This window comes from Bombina bombina, chromosome 6 (assembly GCF_027579735.1).
Source record: "Bombina bombina isolate aBomBom1 chromosome 6, aBomBom1.pri, whole genome shotgun sequence".
Lineage (NCBI taxonomy): Eukaryota > Metazoa > Chordata > Amphibia > Anura > Bombinatoridae > Bombina > Bombina bombina.
Window position 1 is genome coordinate 434,149,536 of NC_069504.1, and position 25,475 is coordinate 434,175,010.

A 25,475-nucleotide genomic window follows, 5' to 3' on the forward strand; every position below is an offset into this window, starting at 1 on the left:
CGATATTCAATGCTCTCCGGGCTTGGCCTCAACTAGCGAAGGCCGGATTCGTAAGATTCCAGTCAGACAACATGACGACTGTAGCTTACATCAACCATCAGGGGGGAACAAGGAGTTCCTTGGCGATGAGAGAGGTGTCCAAAATCATCAAATGGGCGGAGGATCACTCCTGCCACCTATCTGCAATTTACATCCCAGGAGTAGACAACTGGGAGGCGGATTATCTGAGTCGTCAGACTTTCCATCCGGGGGAGTGGGAACTTCACCCGGAGGTGTTTGCCCAGTTGACTCAATTATGGGGCATTCCAGACATGGATCTGATGGCGTCTCGTCAGAACTTCAAGGTTTCTTGCTACGGGTCCAGATCCAGGGATCCCAAGGCGACTCTAGTGGATGCATTAGTGGCGCCTTGGTCGTTCAACCTAGCTTATGCGTTTCCACCGTTCCCTCTCCTTCCCAGGCTTGTAGCCAGGATCAAACAGGAGAAGGCCTCGGTGATTCTGATAGCTCCTGCGTGGCCGCGCAGGACTTGGTATGCAGACCTGGTGAATATGTCATCGGCTCCACCATGGAAGCTACCTTTGAGACAGGATCTTCTAGTACAAGGTCCATTCAAACATCCAAATTTAGTTTCTCTGCAGCTGACTGCTTGGAAATTGAACGTTTGATTTTATCCAAGCGTGGGTTTTCAGATTCAGTGATGGATACTTTGGTCCAAGCCAGAAAACCGGTGACTAGAAAGATTTACCATAAAATATGGAAAAGATATATCTGTTGGTGTGAATCCAAGGGATTCTCCTGGAGTAAGATTAAAATTCCTAGGATCCTCTCCTTTCTCCAAGAAGATTTGGATAAGGGATTGTCAGCGAGTTCTCTAAAAGGACAGATTTCTGCTTTATCTGTCTTGTTACACAAACGACTGGCAGCTGTGCCAGATGTACAAGCTTTTGTACAGGCTTTGGTTAGAATCAAGCCTGTTTACAGACCCTTGACTCCTCCCTGGAGTCTAAATTTAGTTCTTTCAGTTCTTCAAGGGGTTCCGTTTGAACCCTTACATTCCATAGATATCAAGTTACTATCTTAGAAAGTTATGTTTTTGGTTGCTATTTCTTCTGCTAGAAGAGTTTCTGAATTATCTGCTTTGCAGTGTGATCCACCCTATCTGGTGTTCCATTCAGATAAGGTTGTTTTGCGTACGAAGCCTGTTTTTCTTCCAAAAGTTGTTTCCAACAAGAACATTAACCAGGAAATAGTTGTTCCTTCTTTGTGTCCGAATCCAGTTTCAAAGAAGGAACGTTTGTTACACAATTTAGATGTAGTCCGTGCTTTAAAGTTCTATTTAGAAGCAACAAAGGATTTCAGACAAACTTCTTCTTTGTTTGTCGTTTATTCTGGTAAGAGGAGAGGACACAAAGCTACTGCTACCTCTCTTTCTTTCTGGCTGAAAAGCATAATCCGATTGGCTTATGAGACTGCCGGACGGCAGCCTCCTGAACGAATCACAGCTCACTCTACTAGGGCTGTGGCTTCCACATGGGCCTTCAAGAATGAGGCTTCTGTTGATCAGATATGTAAGGCAGCGATTTGGTCTTCTCTGCACACTTTTGCCAAATTTTACAAATTTGATACTTATGCTTCTTCGGAGGCTATTTTTGGGAGAAAGGTTTTGCAAGCCGTGGTGCCTTCTATTTAGGTAACCTGATTTGCTCCCTCCCTTCATCCGTGTCCTAAAGCTTTGGTATTGGTTCCCACAAGTAATGGATGACGCTGTGGACCGGACACACCAATGTTGGAGAAAACAGAATTTATGCTTACCTGATAAATTACTTTCTCCAACATTGGTGTGTCCGGTCCACGGCCCGCCCTGGTTTTTTAATCAGGTTTGAAAAATTTCTTTCTCTATACACTACAGTCACCACGGCACCCTATAGTTTCTCCTTTTTTCTCCTAACCGTCGGTCGAATGACTGGGGGGGCGGAGCCTGGGAGGGACTATATGGACAGCTTTTGCTGTGCTCTTTGCCATTTCCTGTTGGGGAAGAGAATATTCCCACAAGTAATGGATGACGCCGTGGACTGGACACGCCGTTGGAGAAAGTAATTTATCAGGTAAGCATAAATTCTGTTTTTTTATGCTTTCGCACTTTTTTCTTATCACCCCACTTCTTGGCTATTCGTTAAAATGATTTGTGGGTGTGGTGAGGGGTGTATTTATAGGCATTTTAAGGTTTGGGAAACTTTGCCCCTCCTGGTAGGAATGTATATCCCATACGTCACTAGCTCATGGACTCTTGTTAATATGAAAGAAATGAATTTATCAGGTAAGTTCTTACATAAATTATGTTTTTTTCTGCCCTGAGGTTGATGATCTTAGCAAACATTATCTAAGATCCATGATGGTTCCCACAGCGCAGCTGAAGGTAGTGTAAGAAAATCTTCAGTGTGGAGAACGGTGTCTTGCTACAACCAGCATTGAGGTATGTTCAGTCTTTTGTTTTCTGGGGAGACTTGATGCATCAGAACAGGCTGACATGGTCCCATATATGGGGAAGGGTAAGCAGTATGCACTAATGAAAAAGATATGGTGTACCTGAAATCTCTTTATTTTATTTATTTTATTTGCCAAAAGTATGTAAAGACCTTTGTGGCTTATCTTGGGCTGGACGCTGGGAGGCTTTAGGGCGGTTAATTTTTATTTCTGGATGCAGGACTCAGTGTTACGATTTTGTCTGCATTAGGGGGCACATGGCATATATTTTTTATTTCAACATGCATGTTGTTTGTACTGCGACCCATGCGGGTCTTAGTCAGGATTACTGTACGCCCACGGTGGGCGGGGCCTGTTTTCGCGCGCTCCGTCGCGCAGTTTTCATCCGGATTGCATAGCAAGCAGAGGCTGGAGGCCTAAGTTGTCTACTATCCTATCGATTAGTCCTTCCACGCTGTATCCGCTGCAACAAGTTAATTCCGGGGCAGGTAGGCGCCACAGCGGAGCTGTGGCGTGGTGCAGGGGCCAATATTTAAATAGTTAGTTCTAATTGATATATATTGTAATTTTGCATATCTAGCAAGTGGATGCAATATTAAGGAGTATTTTGGGCACTTTAAAATAGTTTTTTTTCTGGCCAAAAAGCGTTTTTGCAGTTGTTAAGTAAAATAGTTTTTAAAATAGCTTTTAAAATTTAAAGGCGCAATACAGTTATTTTGGGCTTTTATTATTTTCGCATTTAATTTAATTCAGAGCTCAATATTTAGCAAGGTACGACTATTATCAGTATTGCTAGTCTGTTTAACATGTTGGACACTGAGGAGGAAACTCCTTGCTCTATGTGTTTAGATGCCACTGTGGAACCCCCTCTGACTTTTTGTCCCTCGTGTACTGAGAGGGCCTTACAATGTAAAGCACAAATTTTATGTATGGAAAATGTGTGTAAAGATGATTCTCAGTCTGAAGGGAATCAGGGTATACCGCCAACTTCTCCCCAAGCGTCACAACCTTTAACGCCCACTCAAGCGACGCCTAGTTCTTCAACCGCGTCTAATTCATTTACTCTGCAGGATATGGCTGCTGTTATGTCTACTACCCTTACTGAGGTATTATCTAAGTTGCCAGTGTTACAGGCTAAAAGCAGTAGGACAGAGGTCAATGTGAATGCTGAACACTCTGATGCGTTGTTAGCTATTTCCGATGTACCCTCACAGGGATCTGAATTGGGGGTTAGGGAACTTCTACCTGAGGGGGAACTTTCCGATTCGGGAAGTGCGTTACCTCAGATGGACTCGGACGTTTGTCCTTTAAATTTAAGCTTGAGCACCTCCGTCTTTTACTTAGGGAGGTTTTAGTGACTCTGGATGACTGTGACCCTATTGTGGTACCACCAGAGAAATTGTGTAAGATGGACAAATACTTAGAGGTACCTGCTTACACTGACGTTTTTCCGGTTCCTAAAAGAATTTCGGAGATTATTAAGAGGGAATGGGACAGACCGGGTATCCCGTTCGCACCCTCTCCTAATTTCAAGAAAATCTATCTTATATCTGACACTGTTCGGGACTCCTGGCAAACAGTCCCTAAGGTGGAAGGAGCTATATTTACCCTGGCTAAGCGTACAACTATTCCTATTGAGGACAGCTGTGCTTTCAAAGACCCTATGGATAAGAAATTGTTTATTCATCAGGGTTTCCTCTTGCAACCAACGGCATGCATTGTACCAGTTACCACTGCGACGGCCTTCTGGTTTGAGGCTTTAGAAGAGTCTCTTAAGACTGAGACTCCTTTAGAGGATATCTTAGATAGAATTAAGGCTCTCAGGCTGGCTAATTCTTTTATCACAGATGCCGCCTTTCAAATTGATAAGTTGGCGGCGAAGAATGCTGGATTTGCCATTTTAGCACGTAGAGCGTTATGGTTAAAATCTTGGTCTGCTGATGTGTCATCTAAGTCAAAGCTTTTGGCTATTCCTTTCAAGGGTAAAACCCTATTCGGGCCTCACTTGAAGGAAATAATTTCTGACATCACTGGAGGTAAGAGTCATCTCCTACCTCAGTATAAGACTGTTAAATTGAGGGGTAAACAGAATAATTTTCGTTCCTTTCGGAACTTTAAAGGAGTACCCTCTTCTTCCTCTTCCTCCACAAAACAGGAAGGGAATTTTGCTCAGGCCAAGTCCGTCTGGAGACCCAACCAGGCTTGGTACAAGGGTAAACAACACAAGAAGCCCGCTGCTACTACCAAGATAGCATGAAGGGGCGGCCCCCGATCCGGGGCCGGATCTAGTAGGGGGCAGACTTTCTCTCTTTGCCCAGGCTTGGGCAAGAGATGTTCAGGACCCCTGGGCACTGGATATTTGCGACCCACGGGTATCAACTGAAATTCAAAAATTTTCTCCCAAGAGGGAGATTTCTTCTTTCATGATTGTCTGTAGACCAGATAAAAAGAGAGGCGTTCTTACGTTGTGTAAAAGTCCTCTCTATTTTGGGAGTAATTCGTCCCGTTCCAAGACTAGAACAGGGGCGGGGGTTTTACTCGAATCTTTTTGTGGTTCCCAAAAAAGAGGGAACGTTCAGACCCATTTTATATCTCAAGAGTCTAAACAAATTTCTCAGAGTCCCATCTTTCAAGATGGAGACCATTCGAACAATTTTACCAATGATCCAGGAGGGTCAATATATGACTACCGTGGACTTGAAGGATGCATACCTTCATATTCCTATCCACAAGGATCATCATCAGTACCTAAGGTTTGCCTTCCTGGACAAACCTTATCAGTTTGTGGCTCTCCTCTTCGAGTTGGCCACAGCACCCAGAATCTTCACAAAGGTTCTAGGGTCCCTTCTGGCAGTTCTCAGGCCGCGGGGCATAGCAGTGGCACCTTATCTAGACGATATTCTGATTCAGGCGTCTACTTATCATCTAAAAAAATCTCATACAGACACAGCACAGTGTTGTCCTTTCTGAGAACTCAAGGATGGAAGGTGAATCTAGAAAAAAGTTCACTAATTCCACAGGCAAAGGTTCCCTTCTTGGGAACTCTGATAGATTCTATAGCCATGAAGATTTTTCTGACGGAGGTCAGAAAGTCAAAGATTATAAATACATGCCGAGCCCTTCAGTCCAATCCTCGGTCATCAGTGTCTAAGTGCATGGAGGTAATTGGATTGATGGTGGCGGCAATGGACATCATTCCGTTTGCTCGATTTCATCTCAGAGCACTGCAACTGTCCATGCTCGGACAGTGGAATGGGGATTATGCAAATTTATCTCCTCAGATAAATCTGGACCAGGAGACCAGAGACTCTCTTCTTTGGTGGTTGTCGCCGGATCATCTGTCCCAAGGGACGTGTTTCCGCAGACCCTCGTGGGTGATAGTGACAATGGACGCCAGTCTACTAGGCTGGGGTGCAGTCTGAAATTCCCTGAAGGCTCAGGGTGTATGGACCCAGGTAGAGTCTCTACTTCCAATCAATATTCTGGAATTGAGAGCAATATTCAATGCGCTTCAGGCATGGCCTCAGTTGGCTTTGGCCAAATTCATCAGATTCTAGTCGGACAACATCACGACTGTGGCTTACATCAATCATCAGGGTGGAATGAGGAGTTCCTTAGCGATGACAGAAGTAGCCAAGATAATTCAATGAGCGGAGGCCCACTCTTGTTATCTGTCAGCAATCTACATCCCAGGAGTGGACAACTGGGAAGCGGACTTTTTAAGCCGACAGACTTTTCATCGGGGGGAGTGGGAACTCTATCCGGAGGTATTTGCCTCACTGATTCTCCAATGGGGCAGACCGGAATTGGATCTGATGGCATCTCGACAGAATGCCAAGCTCCCAAGATACGGATGCAGGTCGAGGGATCCTCAGGCCGAACTGATAGATGCCTTGGCAGTGCCTTGGTCGTACCTAGCTTACGTGTTTCCACCGTTTCCTCTCCTTCCCCGGGTGATTGCTCGGATCAAACAGGAGAGAGCTTCAGTAATGCTAATCGCGCCTGCATGGCCACACAGGACTTGGTATGCAGATCTAGTGGACATGTCCTCTCTGCCTCCGTGGAAACTTCCAGTGAGACAGGACATTCTCATTCAAGGTCCTTTCCAACATCCAAATCTAATTTCTCTGCAGCTGACTGCTTGGAGATTGAACGCTTGATTTTTTCTAAGCGGGGATTCTCTGATTCGGTCATCAATACTTTGATTCAGGCACGTAAGCCTGTCACTAGAAAGATCTATCATAAGATATGGCGTAAATATCTTTTTTTGGTGTGAATCCAAGGGCTACTCATGGAGTAAAGTTAGGATTCCCAGGATTCTGTCTTTTCTCCAAGAAGGATTTGGAGAAAGGGTTATCAGCGAATTCCTTAAAGGGACAGATTTCTGCTTTGTCAATTTTGCTACACAAACGTTTGGCAGATGTTCCAGATGTTCAGTCTTTTTGTCAGGCTCTAACCAGAATTAAGCCTGTGTTTAGACCAATTCCTCCACCCTGGAGTTTGAATTTAGTTCTTAATGTTCTTCAAGGGGTTCCGTTTGAACCCATGCATTCCATAGATATTAAGTTATCTTGGAAAGTTTTGTTTTTGGTTGCTATTTCTTCTGCTCGTAGAGTTTCTGAGCTTTCAGCAGTACAATGTGATTCGCCTTATCTTATCTTCCATTCTGATAAGGTGGTTTTACGTACCAAACCTGGTTTCCTTCCTAAGGTTGTTTCTAATAAGAATATTAATCAGGAAATCATTGTTCCTTCATTATGTCCTAAACCTTCTTCTAAGAAGGATTGTATGTTGCATAACCTGGATGTGGTCCGTGCCCTGAAGTTTTACTTGCAGGCGACTAAGGATTTCCGTCAATCACCTTCATTATTCATTGTTTTTTCTGGAAAGCGTAGGGCTCAGAAAGCTACGGCTACCTCTTTCTTTTTGGCTGAAGAGTATCTAGCTGGACAGCAGCCTCCTGAAAGAATTACGGCTCATTCTACTAGGGCGGTGGCTTCCTCATGGGCATTTAAAAATGATGCTTCTGTTGAACAGATTTGCAAGGCTGCGACTTGGTCGTCTCTTCACACTTTTTACAAATTTTATACTTTTGCTTCTTCTGAGGCTGGTTTTGGGAGAAAGGTTCTTCAAGCAGTGGTGCCTTCCGTTTAGGTTCCTGTCTTGTCCCTCCCTTTCATCCGTATCCTGTAGCTTTGGTATTGTATCCCACAAGTAAGGATGAAATCCGTGGACTCGTCATATCTTGTAGAAGAAAAGGAAATTTATGCTTACCTGATAAATTTATTTATTCTACGATATGACGAGTCCACGGCCCACCCTGTCATTTTTAAGACGGGTTTAGATTATATTATATTTTTTATAAACTTCAGTCACCTCTGCACCTTTGGCTTTTCCTTTCTCTTCCTAACTTCGGTCGAATGACTGGAGGTGGAGGGAAGGGAGGAGCTATATATACAGCTCTGCTGTGGTGCTCTTTGCCACTTCCTGTTAGCAGGAGGATAAATCCCACAAGTAAGGATGAAATCCGTGGACTAGTCATATCGTAGAAGAAATAAATTTATCAGGCAAGCATAAATTTCCTTTTTTTCCTTCGGTCCTCCTGGCCCTCTCCCTTTTGGGAGATTAGGCTGGTGTTCCCTTCTTTAGTGAGGGAACACCGACTGTTGGGTGATGGTGTCTCCTGGAGGCCTGTTGGCTCAGTTGAATCAGATTTTGCGGTCTCTCGCTTGGCTCTGGACTACCTGTGGGTCAGTGTCCTCAGGGCTTTTCCTTTTGTTTGTTTTTCTCAACTTCGGACGAAGCTGTTTTTTTTTTTTTGGGGGCAGTGGTTTTCATGCTTGGTGCCCTCAGAATGGGCCGCCTAATGTACCCTCCCGTCTTGGCATTCAGTATCCTCTATAGCTTGGGTATTGTTTTCCCAAAAGTAATGAATGCAGCTGTGGACGCATTCCATTTAAGAAGAAAAACAGAAATTATGCTTATCTGATCATTTACCACAGCTCCCCATCCGTAATTTTTATGTGGGGCGTCCTTATATTATTCTTCTGGCACCTTTCACCCTGATATTTCTTCTACTGTTCCTTGTTCTCGGCAGAATGACTGGGGGGAGAGTGGAGAGGGAGGAATATTTAAGCCTTTGGCTGGGGTGTTTTTGCCTCCTCCTGGTGGCCAGGTTCTTATTTCCCAAAAGTAATGAATGCAGCTGTGGACTCTCCATCAGAAGAAAAGAAAATGATCAGGTAAGCATAATTTATGTTTTTATTAGTCAGAAAAAGCATGCAGTTATAAGACACTTATTTCTCCAATTTACTTACATTCTGAAATTTTGCAGTGTATTTATATTCACACTTTCAGGGGAACAAACTCCTTCTGAGCATGTGCACAAGCTCACAGGGTATACGTATACTAGTCTGTAATTGGATGTCCTTGTTTTTCACAACTTAATGTCTTTTGTCATACTAAAAAAACTTAAAGGAAAGATGACTTGTTTCTCCTTGCCTTGTATAAAAAGAGGGATAAAAAACTCTAACACAGAAATCTTATATAGGATTTTTTAAAACGGTGGCATTGTATTTTTTAATGCACTTGTTAATTATGCAATTGTACTGCATTAAGTGGTCCTTTAAATAAAGAGAAACAATTTAAAAGAGAAACAGTAATTATGATTTTACTTCAGGAAGACCATGAAAAACTAATCACATTTACTTCTTTTGATTATGTAGTGTTAGATCACACACAACAAACTGATTAATAAACTGTATTCCTTGGTCTGCACTCAAACATTGTGAACTGGGTAGAATGCTGGCTTAAGTATAGAAGACAGAGTCTCTTAAAGGGACACTGAACCCAAATTTTTTCTTTCATGATTCAGAAAGAACATGCAATCGTAAGCAACTTTCTAATTTATTCCCATTATTTTTTCTTCATTCTCTTGTTATCTTTATTTGAAAAGCAAGATTGTAAGTTTAGAATCCGGCCCATTTTTGGTTCACAACCAGGGTTGTGCTTGCTTATTGGTGGCTAAATGCACCTACAAATAAACAAGTGCTGTCCAGGGTACTTAACCAAAAAATGGCTGTCTCCTTAGCTTAGAGGCCTTCTTTTTCAAATAAAGATAGCAAGAGAATGAGGAAAAATTGATAATAGGAGTAAATTAGAGTATCCCTTTTATTTAAAGAAATGCATTTAGCAGAGGGTACAGTAAGTAGAAGTTTTCCTTGGGGGTCAGTTATAGGGCCTGTTTTGTTTTGCATAATTATCAGCGATATCGGCAAAGGGCTAAAGGGTTAAGTACATCTGTTCTTAGATGATACAAAAATATGTAATAGTTGATGTTCTTGTGGGGTGTGGGAGTGTACCAAGTTAGACATTATATAAATAAAATTAGAGGATTAAATGAATGACCGGGATCAATAGATTGATAGTCATTTGCAGCAGAAATATTAAGGTTCTTATGCCACTTTACAGATCACTAATCCGGCCTTATCTTGCGTAATGTGTGCAGCTCCGGAGGCCATATCTCCAGAAGGATATAAACATCCTGAAGTCAGTTCAAAGGAGGGCTACTATAATGAATGGTAGATGGTCTAAAAAATAAAGCTTACATGGAAAGGCTCAATGACCTAAATATGTATAGTTTAGAGGAGAGAAGGGAAAGAGGTGATGTATGATAGTAACCTTTAAAGTATAAGGGGCTTATCGAAGTTGAAATTGTGAGTATTTTACATAAAAAGAACAATTTTGTAAAAACAAGGGGTCATGATCTCAAGCTGAAGGGTAGTAGAAAGGATGGTTGATTAACGGAACAAATTTCCATTAGAAGTTGTAAGGACACACACTGTGGGGGGATTTCAAGAATGCCTGGGACAAGCATAAGGCTATCTTTCAAACTACATAAGTTTTGGTCAGACTTGCTGGGCCCATGGTTCTTATTTGCCATCAAAATCTGTTTTGTGGTCTTGCCTGATTGTGTATCTGGGGGGAAGGGAAAAACTTCCCCCAAAATGCCACTAATTTATTGTGTTTATTGTCATTTACACAGAAATCAATATATTATAGGAACATTTACTAGTACCCTCAACTGCTAATGTATGGTCAGTATGAAAACAAATGTAAAGCATAGCTTGTAAGTATAAGATATGTATATCTCTGATGTGTATGTAGATTAACCAATCACAAATGTTTACAGGGTTATACCAGAATCTCCCAGGTGGCTCATATCACAGGGTAGACTTCAAGAAGCAGAAGATATAATACGGAGAGCAGCCAAGAAAAATGGGGTCACTCCACCAAGCACAATATTTAATATATCAGAGGTAATTTTTTAATATTTGTTATTGTAGATGTCCCAGTGTTTTCCTCTTTCTGTCTGTGTGCTTCTTTGTGCTTAAAGAGACATGAAACCCAGCATTTTTCTTTTATGATTCAAATTTAATTTTTAAAGACACGATCAGTCCACAGATTTCATTCTTACTTGTGGGATTACGCCTCCTGGTCAGCAGGAGAAGGCAAAGAGCACCACAGCAGAGCTGTATATATAGCTCCTCCCTTCCCTCCCACTCCAGTCATTCTCTTTGCCTGTGTTAGTTATAGGAAGAGGTAAAGTGAGGTGTTAGTTTAGATTCTTCAATCAAGAGTTTATTATTTTTAAAATGGTACCAGTGAGTGCTATTTTATTATAGGGTGTAGCCGTATTCCTTGTCAGCCTCTAGACTAGAGCTACTGGTGGCTTTAAAGCAATGGGAACTTGTGGGACATGATTCTCACTGCGCCTCCCATACTGTGTTTCTGCCCTTTCGATGATTGCCTTAGCAGATACTAACTTAGGCCCTATCTGTGTCCACAGAGCTATAGGAAGGAGAAGACCTCTTGATCCTGTGGGACCTGTCATGCTGTCGGACAGCATTGAGGTAAGTGCAGTCTTTTATTTTTCTGGGCCATATAGTATCTCAGAAACGACAATGCACATACTTATCTGTTGGGAACATGGGCTCTCTGGGAAGGGCTTCCCCTATTGAACAGAGTGTGGGGTTTTCATATGGTCATGACAACCAGCACTGTTACAACAGTTATACTGGGACTGTAACTTATTGGGGGACATGGGCTCTTTACAGTGAGGGCTCCCCTGCCAGTCACTGTTTATATGTACTGTGGGCAAGATGCTGGGGCTATATTTTACCAGAGCTTTGAAATAAAGAGGCTCCAGTTCAAGGCTGTGGGTTAACTGACCTGCGATTAGTGTTTTTATTACAATCTTAGTCGGATGGTTTTGCGTGACGCCCACAAAGGGCGGGGTTTACTTTGGCGTGCTTGGGTCTGAGAAACTGCGCAGTGATTATTGCTCAGGAGTCCCGTTGTTCAGTGATACTCATCGCATGTCCGGAGTTACGCTACGACCGCATGGTTGGATAAGCAGGCGGTCTTTGGCGTGCTGAGACACGATCTGGAGTTTTACTGGGAGAGTGGTCGGTGGGCCGTGGGGGCAGGTAGGCGTCTCAGCAGAGCTGTTGAGGCGAAGAGGTGTTATTTCTTTTACGTTAAAACGCATTGTATAGAAATCGGCTAGCAGATTAGCCAGTGCAGTAAAATTGTTAGACATTTTATTTTTTTAAAGGCACAGTATCCTGTTATTTTTCAGGATCTATTGACCAGTGTTTACATTAGTACTTGTACATATAGTGTTTTTTGGCCATAAATTAAAGGCATATATAATTTAAAGGAGCCAAGTTCAATTTTGCTTTTTGTTATCATGGACTCGGAAGATATCCAGGATGTTATATGTTCCATGTGTTTGAATGCCAATGTGGAACCTCCTGTTCCTTTTTGTTCCTCATGTGTTGAGAGGGCTTTACACTATAGAGAACAAATTTTCTTTGATAAAAAATTGCCCAAAGCGGATGCTTCTCAGGGGTCTACCGATGAGACACAGAGTATGCCGCATTTTCTCCCCAAGCATCACAGCCCTTAACGCCCGCTCAGGCGGGGCCAGGTACTTGTCCAGTTTCTGCTGCGATCACGTTAAAGGACATAGCTGCAGTTATGTCCGCTACACTTTCCGATGCGTTGTCTGCCTTTCCCATACTTCAAGGCAAGCGTAAAAGGAAGGACAACTACGTGGTCAATGCAGCTTCTGATACTATGATGGCGATCTCGGACGTACCCTCCCAGGGCTCTGAGTTGGAGGGTTTGGAGGTCCTATCCGAAGGTGAACTTGAAGTGCCTTACCGCTGACTGATTCTGAAGTGGTTTCTTTCAGGTTTAAGCTTGAACACCTCTGCCTATTACTGAGGGAGGTGTTGGTGACTGTGATTCAATAGTGGTTCCTTCAGAGAAATTGAGTAAGTTGGACAGATACTTAGAAGTTCCTTCTTACTCTGTTTTTCCAGTTCCAAAGAGAACTTCAGAGATTATTGCTAAGGAATGGGAGAGACCAGGTATTCCCTTCTCTTCTTCTCCCGTTTTTAAAAAGATGTACCCTATAGCCGACGCTGTTAGGGACTCTTGGCAGACGGTCCCTAAGGTAGAGGGAGCTATTGCTACCCTGGCCAAACTGACTACTATTCCTATTGAGGATAGTTGTGCTTTCAAAGACCCTATGGATAAGAAGTTGGACGGTCTCCTTAAGAAGATCTATGTTCACCAGGGATTGCCATTGCAACCGGCGGCTTGCATTTTTACGGTTACCAGTGCGGCTGCTTATTGGTTTGATGCTCTGGAAGAGTCTCTTAAAACTGAGACTTCTTTGGAAGAGATACAGGATCAGATTAAAGCCCTTAAATTAGCTAATACGTTTATTACGGATGCTTCTCTGCAGATGACTAAATTGGCGGCTAAGAGTTCGGGCTTTTCCATCTTAGAACGCAGAGCCTTATGGTTGAAGTCTTGGTCTGTGGATGTGTCATCCAAGTCTAACCTTTTGGCTATTCCTTACAAGGGGAAGACCCTGTTCGGACCTGACTTGAAGGAAATTATTTCTGACATCACGGGAGGCAAGGGTCATCTCCTCCCTCAGAATAAAAAATCCAAACAGAGAGGTCGACAGAGTAATTTTCGTTCCTTTTGAAATTTCAATGGAATCCCCCCTTCCTCTTCCTCTAAACAGGAAGGGAACTATTCACAAACCAAGTCTACTTGGAGACCCAACCAGTCTTGGAACAAGGGTAAACAATCCAAGAAGCCTGCTGCTGCTTCCAAGTCAGCATGAATGGTTGGCCCCCGATCCGGGACCGGATCTAGTAGGGGGCAAACTTTGCTTCTTCATCCAGGCTTTGATAAGAGATGTTCAGAATCCCTGGGCAATAGAAATAGTGTCTCAGGGATACAAATTGGATTTCAGAAATTTTTCCCCCCAGAGGAAGGTTTTTTCTTTCACGATTATCCGCAGACCAGCTAAAAAAAGAGGCGTTCTTACGTTGTGTAGGAGACCTCTCCTTCATGGGAGTAATCTGTCCTGTTCCAATACAGGAACAGGGATAGGGGTTTTATTCAAATCTGTTTGTAGTCCCCAAAAAAGAGGGAACTTTCCGACCTATTTTAGACCTCAAAAGTCTAAGCAAGTTTCTCAGAGTTCCATCCTTCAAGATGGAAACTATTCGTACCATTCTTCCATTGATTCAGGAGGGTCAATTTATGACGGCAGTGGATCTAAAGGATGCATATCTTCATGTTCCTATAAACACAGATCATCACAAGTTTCTGAGGTTTGCCTTTCTGGACAAACATTTTCAGTTTGTGGCTCTCCCTTTCGGTCTGGCCACGGCGCCCAGAATTTTCACAAAGGTTCTAAGACCACGGGGCATTGCGGTGGTGCCTTATCTGGACGATATTCTGATCCAGGCGTCATCTTATCAACTAGCAAGGTCCCATACCGACATTGTGCTATCCTTCCTGAGAACTCATGGGTGGAAGGTAAATCTGGAAAAGAGTTTGTTAATTCCGCAGACAAGGGTACCCTTCTTGGGAACTCTAATCGACTCTATATCCATTAAACTTTTTCTGACGGAGGTCAGAAGGATTAAGATCCTGAATACATGTCAAGCCCTTCAGTCCAATCCTCGGCCGTCAGTGGCTCAGTGCATGGAGGTAATTTGATTGATGGTGGCGGCAATGGACATCATTCCTTTTGCTCGGTTTCACCTCAGGCCTCTGCAGCTGAGCGTGCTCAGGCAGTGGAATGGAGATTATACAGAATACAGATTTGTCTCCTTGAATTTCCCTAGATCAGGAGACAAGGGACTCTCTTCTGTGTTGGTTGTCTCTGGATCATCTATCCCAGGGGACATGCTTTCGCAGACTTTCATGGGTGATTGTGACAACGGATGCCAGTCTTTTAGGATGGGGAGCAGTCTGGGACTCTTTAAGGGCTCAGTGAGTATGGACTCAGGCAGAGTCTCTCCTTCTCATCAACATTCTAGAGCTGACGGCGATATTCAATGCGCTTCTGGCCTGGCTTCAGTTGGCCTCGGCCCAATTTATCAGATTCCAGTCGGACAACATAACGACAGTGGCTTACATCAATCATCAGGGAGGAACAAGGAGTTCCTTAGCGATGCCCGAGGTAGCCAAAATAATTCAGTGGGCGGAGACTCACTCTTGCCATCTGTCGGCGATCCACATCCCAGGGGTGGATAACTGTGAAGCGGATTTTCTGAGCAAGCAGACCTTTCATCCGGGAGAGTGGGAACTCCATCCGGAAATATTTTCCAACCTGATTCTCAGATGGGGTCGGCCGGAGTTGGATCTTATGGCGTCTTGTCCTAATGCCAAGCTTCCGAGATACGGGTCCAGGTCCAGGGACCCCCAGGCCGAGCTGATAGATGCTTTGGCAGTTCCTTGGTCTTTCAGCCTAGCATATGTATTCCACCCGTTTGCTCTCCTTCCCCGGGTGATTGCTCGAATCAAACAGGAGAGGGCATTGGTGATCCTCATTGCTCCTGCGTGGCCCCGCAGGATTTGGTATGCCGATCTGGTGGAGATGTCGTCTCTGCCACCGTGGAAGCTTCCATTGAGGAAGGACCTTCTCATTCAGGGTCCTTTCCATCGTCCAAATCTAGTTTCTCTGCAGCTGACTGCTTGGAGATTGAACGCTTAATTTTATCTAAGCGAGGTTTTTCTGATTCGGTCATAGATACTTTGATTCAGGCACGTAAGCCTTTTACTAGGAAGATTTACCATAAGATATGGCGCAAATATCTTTATTGGTGTGAGTCCAAGGGCTACTCATGGAGTAGGGTTAGGATTCCTAGGATTTTGTCTTTTCTCCAAGAAGGATTGGAGAAGGGGTTATTAGCAAGTTCCCTAAAGGGCCAGATCTCTACTTTATTTATTTTGTTGCATAAGCGTCTGGCAGATGTTCCAGATGTTCAATCTTTTTGTCAGGCCTGTTTTTAGACCAATTGCTTCTCCTTGGAGTTTGAATTTAGTTCTTAAAGTTCTCCAGGGGGTTCCGTTTGAACCTATGCATTCCATAGATATTAAGTTATTATCTTGGAAAGTTTTATTTCTTGTTGCTATCTCTTCTGCTCGAAGAGTATCTGAGCTTTCGGCATTACAATATAATTCCCCTTACCTTATTTTTCATGCGGATAAGGTGGTGTTGCGTACTAAACTTGGTTTTCTTCCTAAAGTTGTTTCAGACGAGAACATTAATTAGGAAATTGTTGTTCCTTCCTTGTGTCCTAATCCTTCTTCTCAGAAGGAACAACTGCTACACAATTTGGACGTAGTCCGTGCCTTAAAGTTTTACTTACAAGCGACTAAAGACTTCCGTCAATCGTCTTCTTTATTTTTCAATTTTTCGAGGAGGCGTAAGGGTCAGAAGGCTACGGCTACCTCTTTCTTTTTGGCTGAAGAGTATCATCCGTTTTGCATATGAGACTGCTGGACAACAGCCTCCTGAAAGAATTACGGCTCATTCCACTAGGGCTTTTGCTTCCTCATGGGCATTCAAACATGATGCTTCTGTTGAACAGATTTGCAAGGCTGCAACTTTGTCTTCTCTTAATACTTTTTCTAAATTTTACAAATTTGATAACTTTGCCTCAGCTGAGGCTGTTTTTGGGAGAAAAGTTTTTCAAGCAGTGGTGCCTTCTGTTTAGGTTCCCTGTCTTGTCCCTCCCTTTTCATCCGTGTACTATAGCTTTGGTATTGTATCGCACAATTAAGGATGAAATCCGTGGACTCATCGTGTCTTTAAAAAGAAAAGAAAATTTATGTTTACCTGATAAATTTGTTTCTTTTTAGACATGATGAGTCCATGGCCCGCCCTGTAATTTGAGACAGGTTTTTATTTTTAGTTAAGCTTCAGTCACCTCTGCACCTTAGCTTTTCCTTTCTCTTCCTAACTTTGGGCGAATGACTGGAGTGGGAGGGAAGAGAGGAGCTATATATACAGCTCTGCTGTGGTGCTCTTTGCCTCCTCCTGCTGACCAGGAGGCATAATCCCACAAGTAAGGATGAAATCCGTGGACTCATTGTGTCTAAAAAGAAACAAATTTATCAGGTAAGTATACATTTTCTTTTTAAACAACTTTTCAATGTACATCTATTATCTAATGTGTTTAGTTCTCTTGATATCCTTAGCTGAAAAGCATACCGAGGTAGGCTCAGGCTATGGGAGCTAGCTTTTTTGAATATTGGTTGCACATATATGCCTCTTTATTTCCTTCAATAAAGGATACCAAGAGAATGAAGCAAAAATGTTAATAGAAGAAAATTGGAAAGTTGCTTAAAAATGTATACTCTGTATCTAAATTATAAAAGAAAAAAATGGGTTTCAAGTCCCTTTTTTAAAGGAGCAGTATAGTCAAAAACAAACTCCCATGGTTCAGATAAAGCATGCAGTTTTATTAAACAGTTTTCAGTTTATTTCTATTATGATTATTTTCATAGTTATCTTTGTTGCAGAACATACCTAGGTAGGTAGCGTGCACATATATGGACCGCTACATGTTCACAAACGCTGCTGTCATCTAGTGCTCTTGTAAACATTAACATTGTTAAAAGTACTCTTGCAAAACTGCTGCCCTTAAGTGCTCCAGACAAATGCACACTTATGAGCCTGCGTACTTGCTTTTCATTAAAGGATACCAAGAGAACAAAGTAAATTTGATGATAGAAGAAGTAAATTGGAAACTTTTTTTAAACTTGTATGCTTAAAGGATCAGTCAATACAGTAGATTTGCAAATGCATGATAAAAAGACAATGCAATAAAATTTAGACTGAACTTCAAATGAGTAGTAGATTTTTTTTCTGACAAATTTCAAAGTTTTGTCTATTTCCACAGCATCAGCCAATCACAAATGCATATACATATATTCTGTGAATTCTTGCACATGCTCAGTAGGGAATGATCACTCATAAAAGTGTAAATATAAAAAGACTGCACATTTTGTTAATGCAAGTAAATTGGAAAGTTGTAGAATTGCATGCTCTATCTGAATCCTGAAAGTTTAATTTTGACTTGAATGTCCCTTTCAACCTGAATCATGAAAGAAAGATTTAGGATTTCTTTCATTAGATGGTGAGAGTCCACGAGTCAACACTTTTGGAGGAGGCAAAAGACACCCGAACACACCAGAGCTTTAAATCTTTCCCACTCTTCACATCATTTTCTTTTGCCTCCTTGAATAGGAGTGAGGTGAAAAGAAGTGCAAAATCTACTCATAGTTTGAAAGGGAATTCTCTAACCAATCTGAGCCCCGGATCCTCCTCGCAGTACCCTATCATTCAGAGGGGCAGACAAGGAGTTATCAGCTAGGCAGTGAAAGGTCTCTTCTCAGTGAAGAAATATTATAGGCCTCCCAGGTGAAATGTAGACTTGTCCATCAATCCCCTGGTCTTTAGTGAGCTGCTCCTTGTGGATCCACAGCCCTCCTGTTCCTGTGTTGCTGTAACATTCTCAGCGTGTAGGAAGGTTTTCAGTACCGGTGGAGTTAGTGAGGCACTCAGATCATCAGAGCCTTTAGCTCATCAGGGACTTCCCTTAGGAGTGGCCACTCTAAGTTACCCATTAATGATAGGGGTGCCTCTGATGACTCTCTTATTTTGAGTATAGTCTAAGTTTCAGGACCCTGTTACTGTGGCAGGGGATGTGTCCTTCAATTTCAGGTTTGAGCATATTCATGCCTTATTTCTGAACTTTGAATTGCTTTTGAGGTAGAAGATTGTTCTGCTGCATTCAAGCATCCTGATAAGAGGATTGATGCATTGTTTTTAAGGTAGCTCCTAAGCAGCCATTCTCTTTTTCCTGTGCCTGATTCAGTTGCTGAAATTATTTCTAAGGAATGGCAGAAGCCAGAGATTCCTTTTGTTCCATCTACCAAATTGAAATCTGTTTCCTCTCCCTTTTGTTATTACAAAAATTTCGGGAAACTGTTCCTAGGGTAGATGCAGCTATTTCCACTTTGACCAGGCATAGTTCATCTATTAAGGATCCTTTAAGTAAACAATTGAAGGTTTTCATAGGTGCAGATTTTTGTTTAGACCTGCAGTCAGTGTAGCCTGTGTCGCTGCTACTGCTGTTTGGTGTGATAATCCCTCAGAACTTGTTTTTGGGGAAACTAGTCTGGATGAAGGTGAGTTTTGCGGCTTAAGTCTTGGTCTGCTGATATGGTTTCTAAGCGCAAAGTGTCTTCCCTCCCCATCCATGGTAAATCTCTATTTGGGCCTGGACTGGATGCTATTATTTCCAAAGCCACGGGGGTAATGGAGCTTTTCTGCCCCAGGATAAAAAAATTGAGCTTAAATCTGCAGGTCGTTTTTATATCTTTTGACAATCTAAGGCTCAGAAAGATTCCCCCTCTGCCCAGAGTTCTGTCTACTCCAAATTCTCCTGGAAGTCTAACACTTCTTGGTCAAAAAAACACAGTCCAATAAATCTACCCCCCCCCCCCACACACCTGTCTCTGGTGTGTGGGGGGGGGGGCAGATTGAGTCTGTTTAGGAAGGCTTGGAAGACATCTTTTCAGGATCCCTGGGTATTGCAAATATTTTCCATGGTGTATCAAGCTTTCGATCTGGCTACAGCACCCAGAATGTTTAAAAAAAAAAAGTACTTAGAGGCTCTGTTTCCTGTAGTTTGAGCTCAAGAAATTTCTGTAATTCCTGTCAGTATATGGCTGGGTTATATTACAATATATTTTATCATTATTCTTTAAAATAAACCCCCAATAAAATGCATATACAAAACAATAAAATTAATGTAAATTCCTAAATTCTTTATATTAGTTCAAATGTATAGGCATATTGAATTATATTTATAGAAAACCAGATATGAATCAAATTATACAATGTTTAAACTGTTACAATATTCTTTACAAAGAAAACCAAATTGCAACTTTATAATTAACCTTATTCACAATTGAATTGCATTTTAAATACAACAATGAAATACCAGAATCTTCTGTTATTAACCAATAATTCTAGTTCAATGCGCAATATGGATTACCCACTTACTATGCTTACTTAATAACTACCAGGGATATAATCACAGTCCAAAGAAGGTGGGAATACAGCACCACTGTTAGTGCTCGGTATAGGGGGTAACTGCAATGCCCCAAACAATGTACAAAGATACGTGAGTACCAGCACAGTATGGTAAAAGATATTATCTTTATTCAAGACCCATGTTAAAAATAGCAACGTTTCGGGGTTAACCCCTTAGTCATGCAATCTGTTACACTTGATTTTTGGTATCCTTTTAAACCTTCTCATATTCGCGCCAAACGTTTCCTAGGATGTGCACTTAGCACCATCTAGTGGCATACTGTTTACATTACATTTTGACATTTTATCTCCAAAATAATGCAACATATTAAAAACAAAGTATCACCTTCAACTACTGAACAGCAATCTATTATATCCCTTTAAAATATAATAATAATATGAATATATGCAATAGCAATTTCTAATGATTAAACATACAACATGACTATATGTTCATTACTAACTTTTTATAGAAAGCATGAGAGATCAGTCACGATTTAACCCTTTAGGTGCCATGGTTTCCATTTTGAAAATCCACCACATCTCTCTCTGTTTAAGGAGTAGCTCCCTATCTGCACCATTCCTTGGGATCTGGATCTGTTCAATGACTTGCCAGCGTAGCTGGCTGATATTATGGCACTTTTCAATAAAATGTTTAGATAATGCGGCGGCTGTTTTTCCTTCTAATATTACTACAGTGCTGACTAATACGGTCTCTGACCTTTTGTGTAGTCTCACCTAAGTATATTAAGGAGCACGGACATTTGATCAGGTATATGACATAAGTACTTTCACAGGTATAGAAACCTTCAATATTGCACTTTCTCCCACTATGTGGATGGAAAAAATGTGGCCCTTTTATAATTGAGCTACAACTCATACACCCTAGGCACGGGTAGCTCCCTTTCCTCTTACAACCGATAAATGTTTGTTTTAGACTTCTGCTAGGACCTACATCCGTTCTCACCAGGTGATCTCTTATATTTTTGACACATCTAAAGGCCATAAGTGGGGGTTCTTGTAGTTGTTTAATGTGGGGGTTACAATTTTTTAGAATATGCCAATTTTTCCTGATAATTCTGCTTATTTTGTCACTATAAGAGCTATACTGTGACACAAATACAATTCTATCTCTCTTATTCTCATTTTCATCCACCCTATGTACAGGATTTTTAATTTCTTTCATTTTTCTATCTATGAGGCTTGCAGGGTATCCCCTTTCCAAGAATTTGTCTTTCATCTGTTTTAATCTTAGTGTTTTATCATCTTCCTCACTTACAATTCTTTGTACTCTGAGGAGTTGGCTTTTAGGGAGAGAATCAATTAATCTCCTAGGGTGGAAGCTATCATATTTTAGTAATGTATTCTTGTCAGTATATTTTGTAAAAAGATCACATTTTAAACCATTTGCACATTTGGTGATTCTAGTGTCAAGAAAGGTGACAGATTCTTCACTGTAAGTCATAGTGAAATGTAGGTCCCTTACCTCTGAGTTAAGTTCCCCAACAAATCTTTTTAGGGATCCCACGTCGCCCCACCATACGCAAAACATGTCGTCTATGTAACTAAGCCAAACAGCGCAGTTGCTTTTAAATAGCTGATTTTCATAGACCCTTCTTTCTTTGAACTCATTCATATACAGGTTGGTGTATGATGGGGCGACGTTGGAGCCCATCGCAGTTCCCTTGACCTGGACAAACCAATCGTCCTGAAAGAGGAAATAATATATTTATAGAAAACCAGATATGAATCAAATTATACGATGTTTAAACTGTTACAATATTCTTTACAAAGCAAACCAAATTGCAACTTTATAATTAACCTTATTCACAATTGAATTGCATTTTAAATACCACAATCTTCTGTTATTAACCAATAACTCTAGTTCAATGCGCAATATGGATTACCCACTTACTATGCTTACTTAATAACTACCAGGGATATAATCACAATAACGAGTTTATGTACAGTTTTGAAAGAGTTCACTATAATAACTGACTTATAAATCTGGTGCATAAAACCCTGTCTAATAAATAAATAAATTATTTAGCAATAATGACTAGTTAAGACTATACAGGACTATGAAACACAAGCTTAAAATACTGAGTGCCCCTTTAAATCTATTAACTGCAATTTGACTGTAACAATAATTAATGTATTTGCTTTAAAATATCAAATTATATACTTAACAAATTCTCATACTTTACCAGATCACCAGTTTGAGAATTCAGTTAATATCCAAATATGTCTATCGTCATATGCTTAGAGGAATTATGCACATTTGTGAGAGAATTAATCTTGATAGTCTCTTATCCACAAAGAGTGTGCCAACATATTTGTCTTACAGAAAACTGTGTTCGCACACTGGTTTCTCTTATAAGCAATATGGCAGCAAGCAAGATTTCAGCAGTTACCAACCAAAATTTTTCCACCAAGATCTCTCTCTCTTTGTGCAAGGAACTTTTTGTCTGAGACAAGACTTCTCCTCATCTCTTAATCATTCGATAGATTTGGGTATGCACTTTTCTCTGATTGGCTACTGGGAAATTTCATTTTCAACAGCCAAATGCCTTTTGGTTGTAATATCGGATTTAGGCCATCAGGGTCAGCAGACAGAGACAACAGTTTCATTCAAATATTGCTACAGTTAAATTATCCAATCTTATAAGATGTCTATCAAATACACTATCTCTCTTTTAAAGGTGTATCCAGTCCACGGGTTCATCCATTACTTGTGGGATATTCTCCTTCCCAACAGGAAGCTGCAAGAGGACACCTACAGCAGAGCTGTCTATATAGCTCCTCCCCTAACTGCCACCCCCAGTCATTCTCTTGCAGCTCTCGACAAGAAAGGAAGTATCAAGAGAGATATGGTGACTTAGTGTAGTTTTTACCTTCAATTAAAAGTTTGTTATTTTTAAACGGTACCGGCGTTGTACTGTTTTTACTCTCAGGCAGAAATTGGAAGAAGACTTCTGCCTGGAGGTTTGATGATCTTAGCGGTTTGTAACTAAGGTCCATTGCTGTTCTCACACATAACTGAAGAGTATGGAAAGAAAACTTCAGTTGGGGGGACGGTCTGCAGATTGCCTGCTTTGAGGTATGTTCAGTATATTTTTTTCTAGAGAGATAAGGTCTAGAAAATGCTGACAGTGCCTGGTATATTTAAGGTAAGCCTGATACAGTGATTTAACAACAACTGGGATCATGTTTGCAAAAAGAGATAATATTCATGTTAATACCTATATTACTTAGTGTAAAAACGTTTGCATGATTTATAAATAAAAACATTTTTTCTCTGAGGGTGATAAATCTTTATTTGGGGCCTAGTTTCCACATTGCTTGTTAGATTACTCCTAGGAGTACTTTTTTAAGGCCCTCTGACTTTGAGTGCATGGTGGGAGGGGCCTATTTTCGTTTTCAGTCTGAGTCATCCAGCTTCCCTGAAGGAGTCCTCTGGCTTATAGGTCCTCTATAGAGGGTTTTGTTCCTGCAAAAATCGTTTTTAAGGGCAGGTAGGAGCCACAGCAGAGCTGTGGCAGTGTGTTTGACTGTTTGTTAACAGGTTTAATGTTTTTCTAATTCGTTTTTGGGCCTGAGGGGTTAATCATACATTTGCAAGTGGATGCAATGCTGCTTTAGTCCCTTATACACACTGTAAAAATTTCGTAGAGTTTACTACTTTTTTTCACTGTTTTGCAGTTTATGTGGTAGTTTTTCTCTCTTAAAGGCACAGTACCGTTTTTTATTATTGCTTTTTTCACATTTATTAAAGTGTTTTCCAAGCTTGCTGGTCTCATTACTAGTCTGTTAAACATGTCTGACATAGAGGAAACTCCTTGTTCATTATGTTTAGAAGCCATTGTGGAACCCCCTCTTAGAATGTGTACCAAATGCACTGACCTTTCTATAAGTTATAAAGACCATATTATGGCTTTTAAAGATTTATCACCTGAGGTTTCTGAGACTGACAAAAGGGAGGTTATGCCATCTAGCTCTCCCCACGTGTCAGAACCTATAACTCCCGCTCAAGGGACACCAAGTACATCTAGCGCATCCAATGCGTTTACTTTACAAGACATGGCAGCAGTTATGAATCATACCCTCACAGAGGAATTATCCAAACTGCCAGGGTTACATGGAAAGCTGGACAGCTCTGGGGCTAGAACAAATACAGAGCTCTCTGACGCTTTAGTAGCTATGTCTGATATACCCTTACAATGTGCAGAAATTGAAGCAGGAGAGCTTCTATCTGTGGGTGACTTCTCTGATTCAGGGAAGGCGTTACTTCGGTCTGACTCTGAAATGACAGCATTTAAATTTAAGCTTGAACACCTCCACGTGTTGCTCAGGGAGGTTTTAGCGACTCTGGATGACTGTGACACCATTGTAGTCCCAGAGAAATTGTGTAAAATGGACAAATACTTTGCAGTGCCTGTTTACACTGATGTTTTTCCAATCCCTAAGAGGTTTTCAGAAATTATTACTAAGGAATGGGATAGACCAGGTGTGCCGTTCTCTCCCCCTCCTGCTTTTAAGAAAATGTTTCCTATAGATGCCGCTACACGGGACTTGTGGCAGACGGTCCCTAAGGTGGAGGGAGCAGTCTCTACCCTAGCTAAACGTACAACTATTCCTGTAGAGGACAGTTGTGCTTTCCTAGATCCTATGGATAAGAAATTAGAGGGTTTCCTTAAGAAAATCTTTATACAACAAGGTTTTATTCTCCAGCCTCTTGCATGCATTGCCCCAGTCACTGCTGCAGCGGCTTTCTGGTTCGAGTCTCTGGAGGAGGCTTTACAGGTAGAGAGTATAGAGACGCAGGTGTTTTCTTATTCGATGTTCCAGAATTGCCTCAGAATGAAAGGGTCTGTCAAGCATCTCATTATTTTACTGCTCTTGAGAAAGACGTAATATTGTTGAAACGCGTAGAGCTTTTGATTATGAGCTTTTATCTATCTGTCCACAGTGACATGTTTTAAATAAATTTGTATTTTATACGAATTTTGTTTGCTGCCCTTTGGATTTTTTCTATTACATCAGCGGAAGTGCTGTACAAGGAGCCGGATTCCGATTTTATCGGACCACATTGGATTTGGGAAATTTCTAATCTCAACATATCACACAGATTAACTCATAAGAGGAAGCCGGACTCTGAACTTTTTCAGACCCTTTCATTCTCAGGCAATTCTGGAACATCGAATAAGAAAACACCTGCGCCTCTATACTACACACAACCACAATTTTAAACAGTCTCATTTTGGGAGAGACTGATAGAAGGCAGCGGTACACACAGAGGGGAGTATTTTTACCTTTTGTACATAGATATTGTTTGGTAACATTCTAGCATATTGTGTATAAATTGTTCTTTGTGTAAAAATTTACAGGTAGAGACCCCGTTGGATGATATCCTTGACAGGCTTAAAGCTCTTAAGTTAGCCAATTCATTTATTTCTGACGCCGTTTTTCATTTAACCAAGCTAACGGCTAAAAATTCAGG

General features: G+C 41.4%; 1 protein-coding gene across 1 annotated transcript in view; it reads left to right on the forward strand.

Annotated features, from left to right (window-relative positions):
* LOC128663050 (organic cation/carnitine transporter 2) overlaps positions 1 to 25,475 on the forward strand; it is a 295,715-nt gene that overhangs the window by 198,747 nt on the left and 71,493 nt on the right. Inside the window, exon 5 of the mRNA XM_053717190.1 lies at positions 10,679 to 10,805. Coding sequence (XP_053573165.1) covers positions 10,679 to 10,805 — 127 coding nt within the window. The remainder of the gene's footprint in view (positions 1 to 10,678; positions 10,806 to 25,475) is intronic.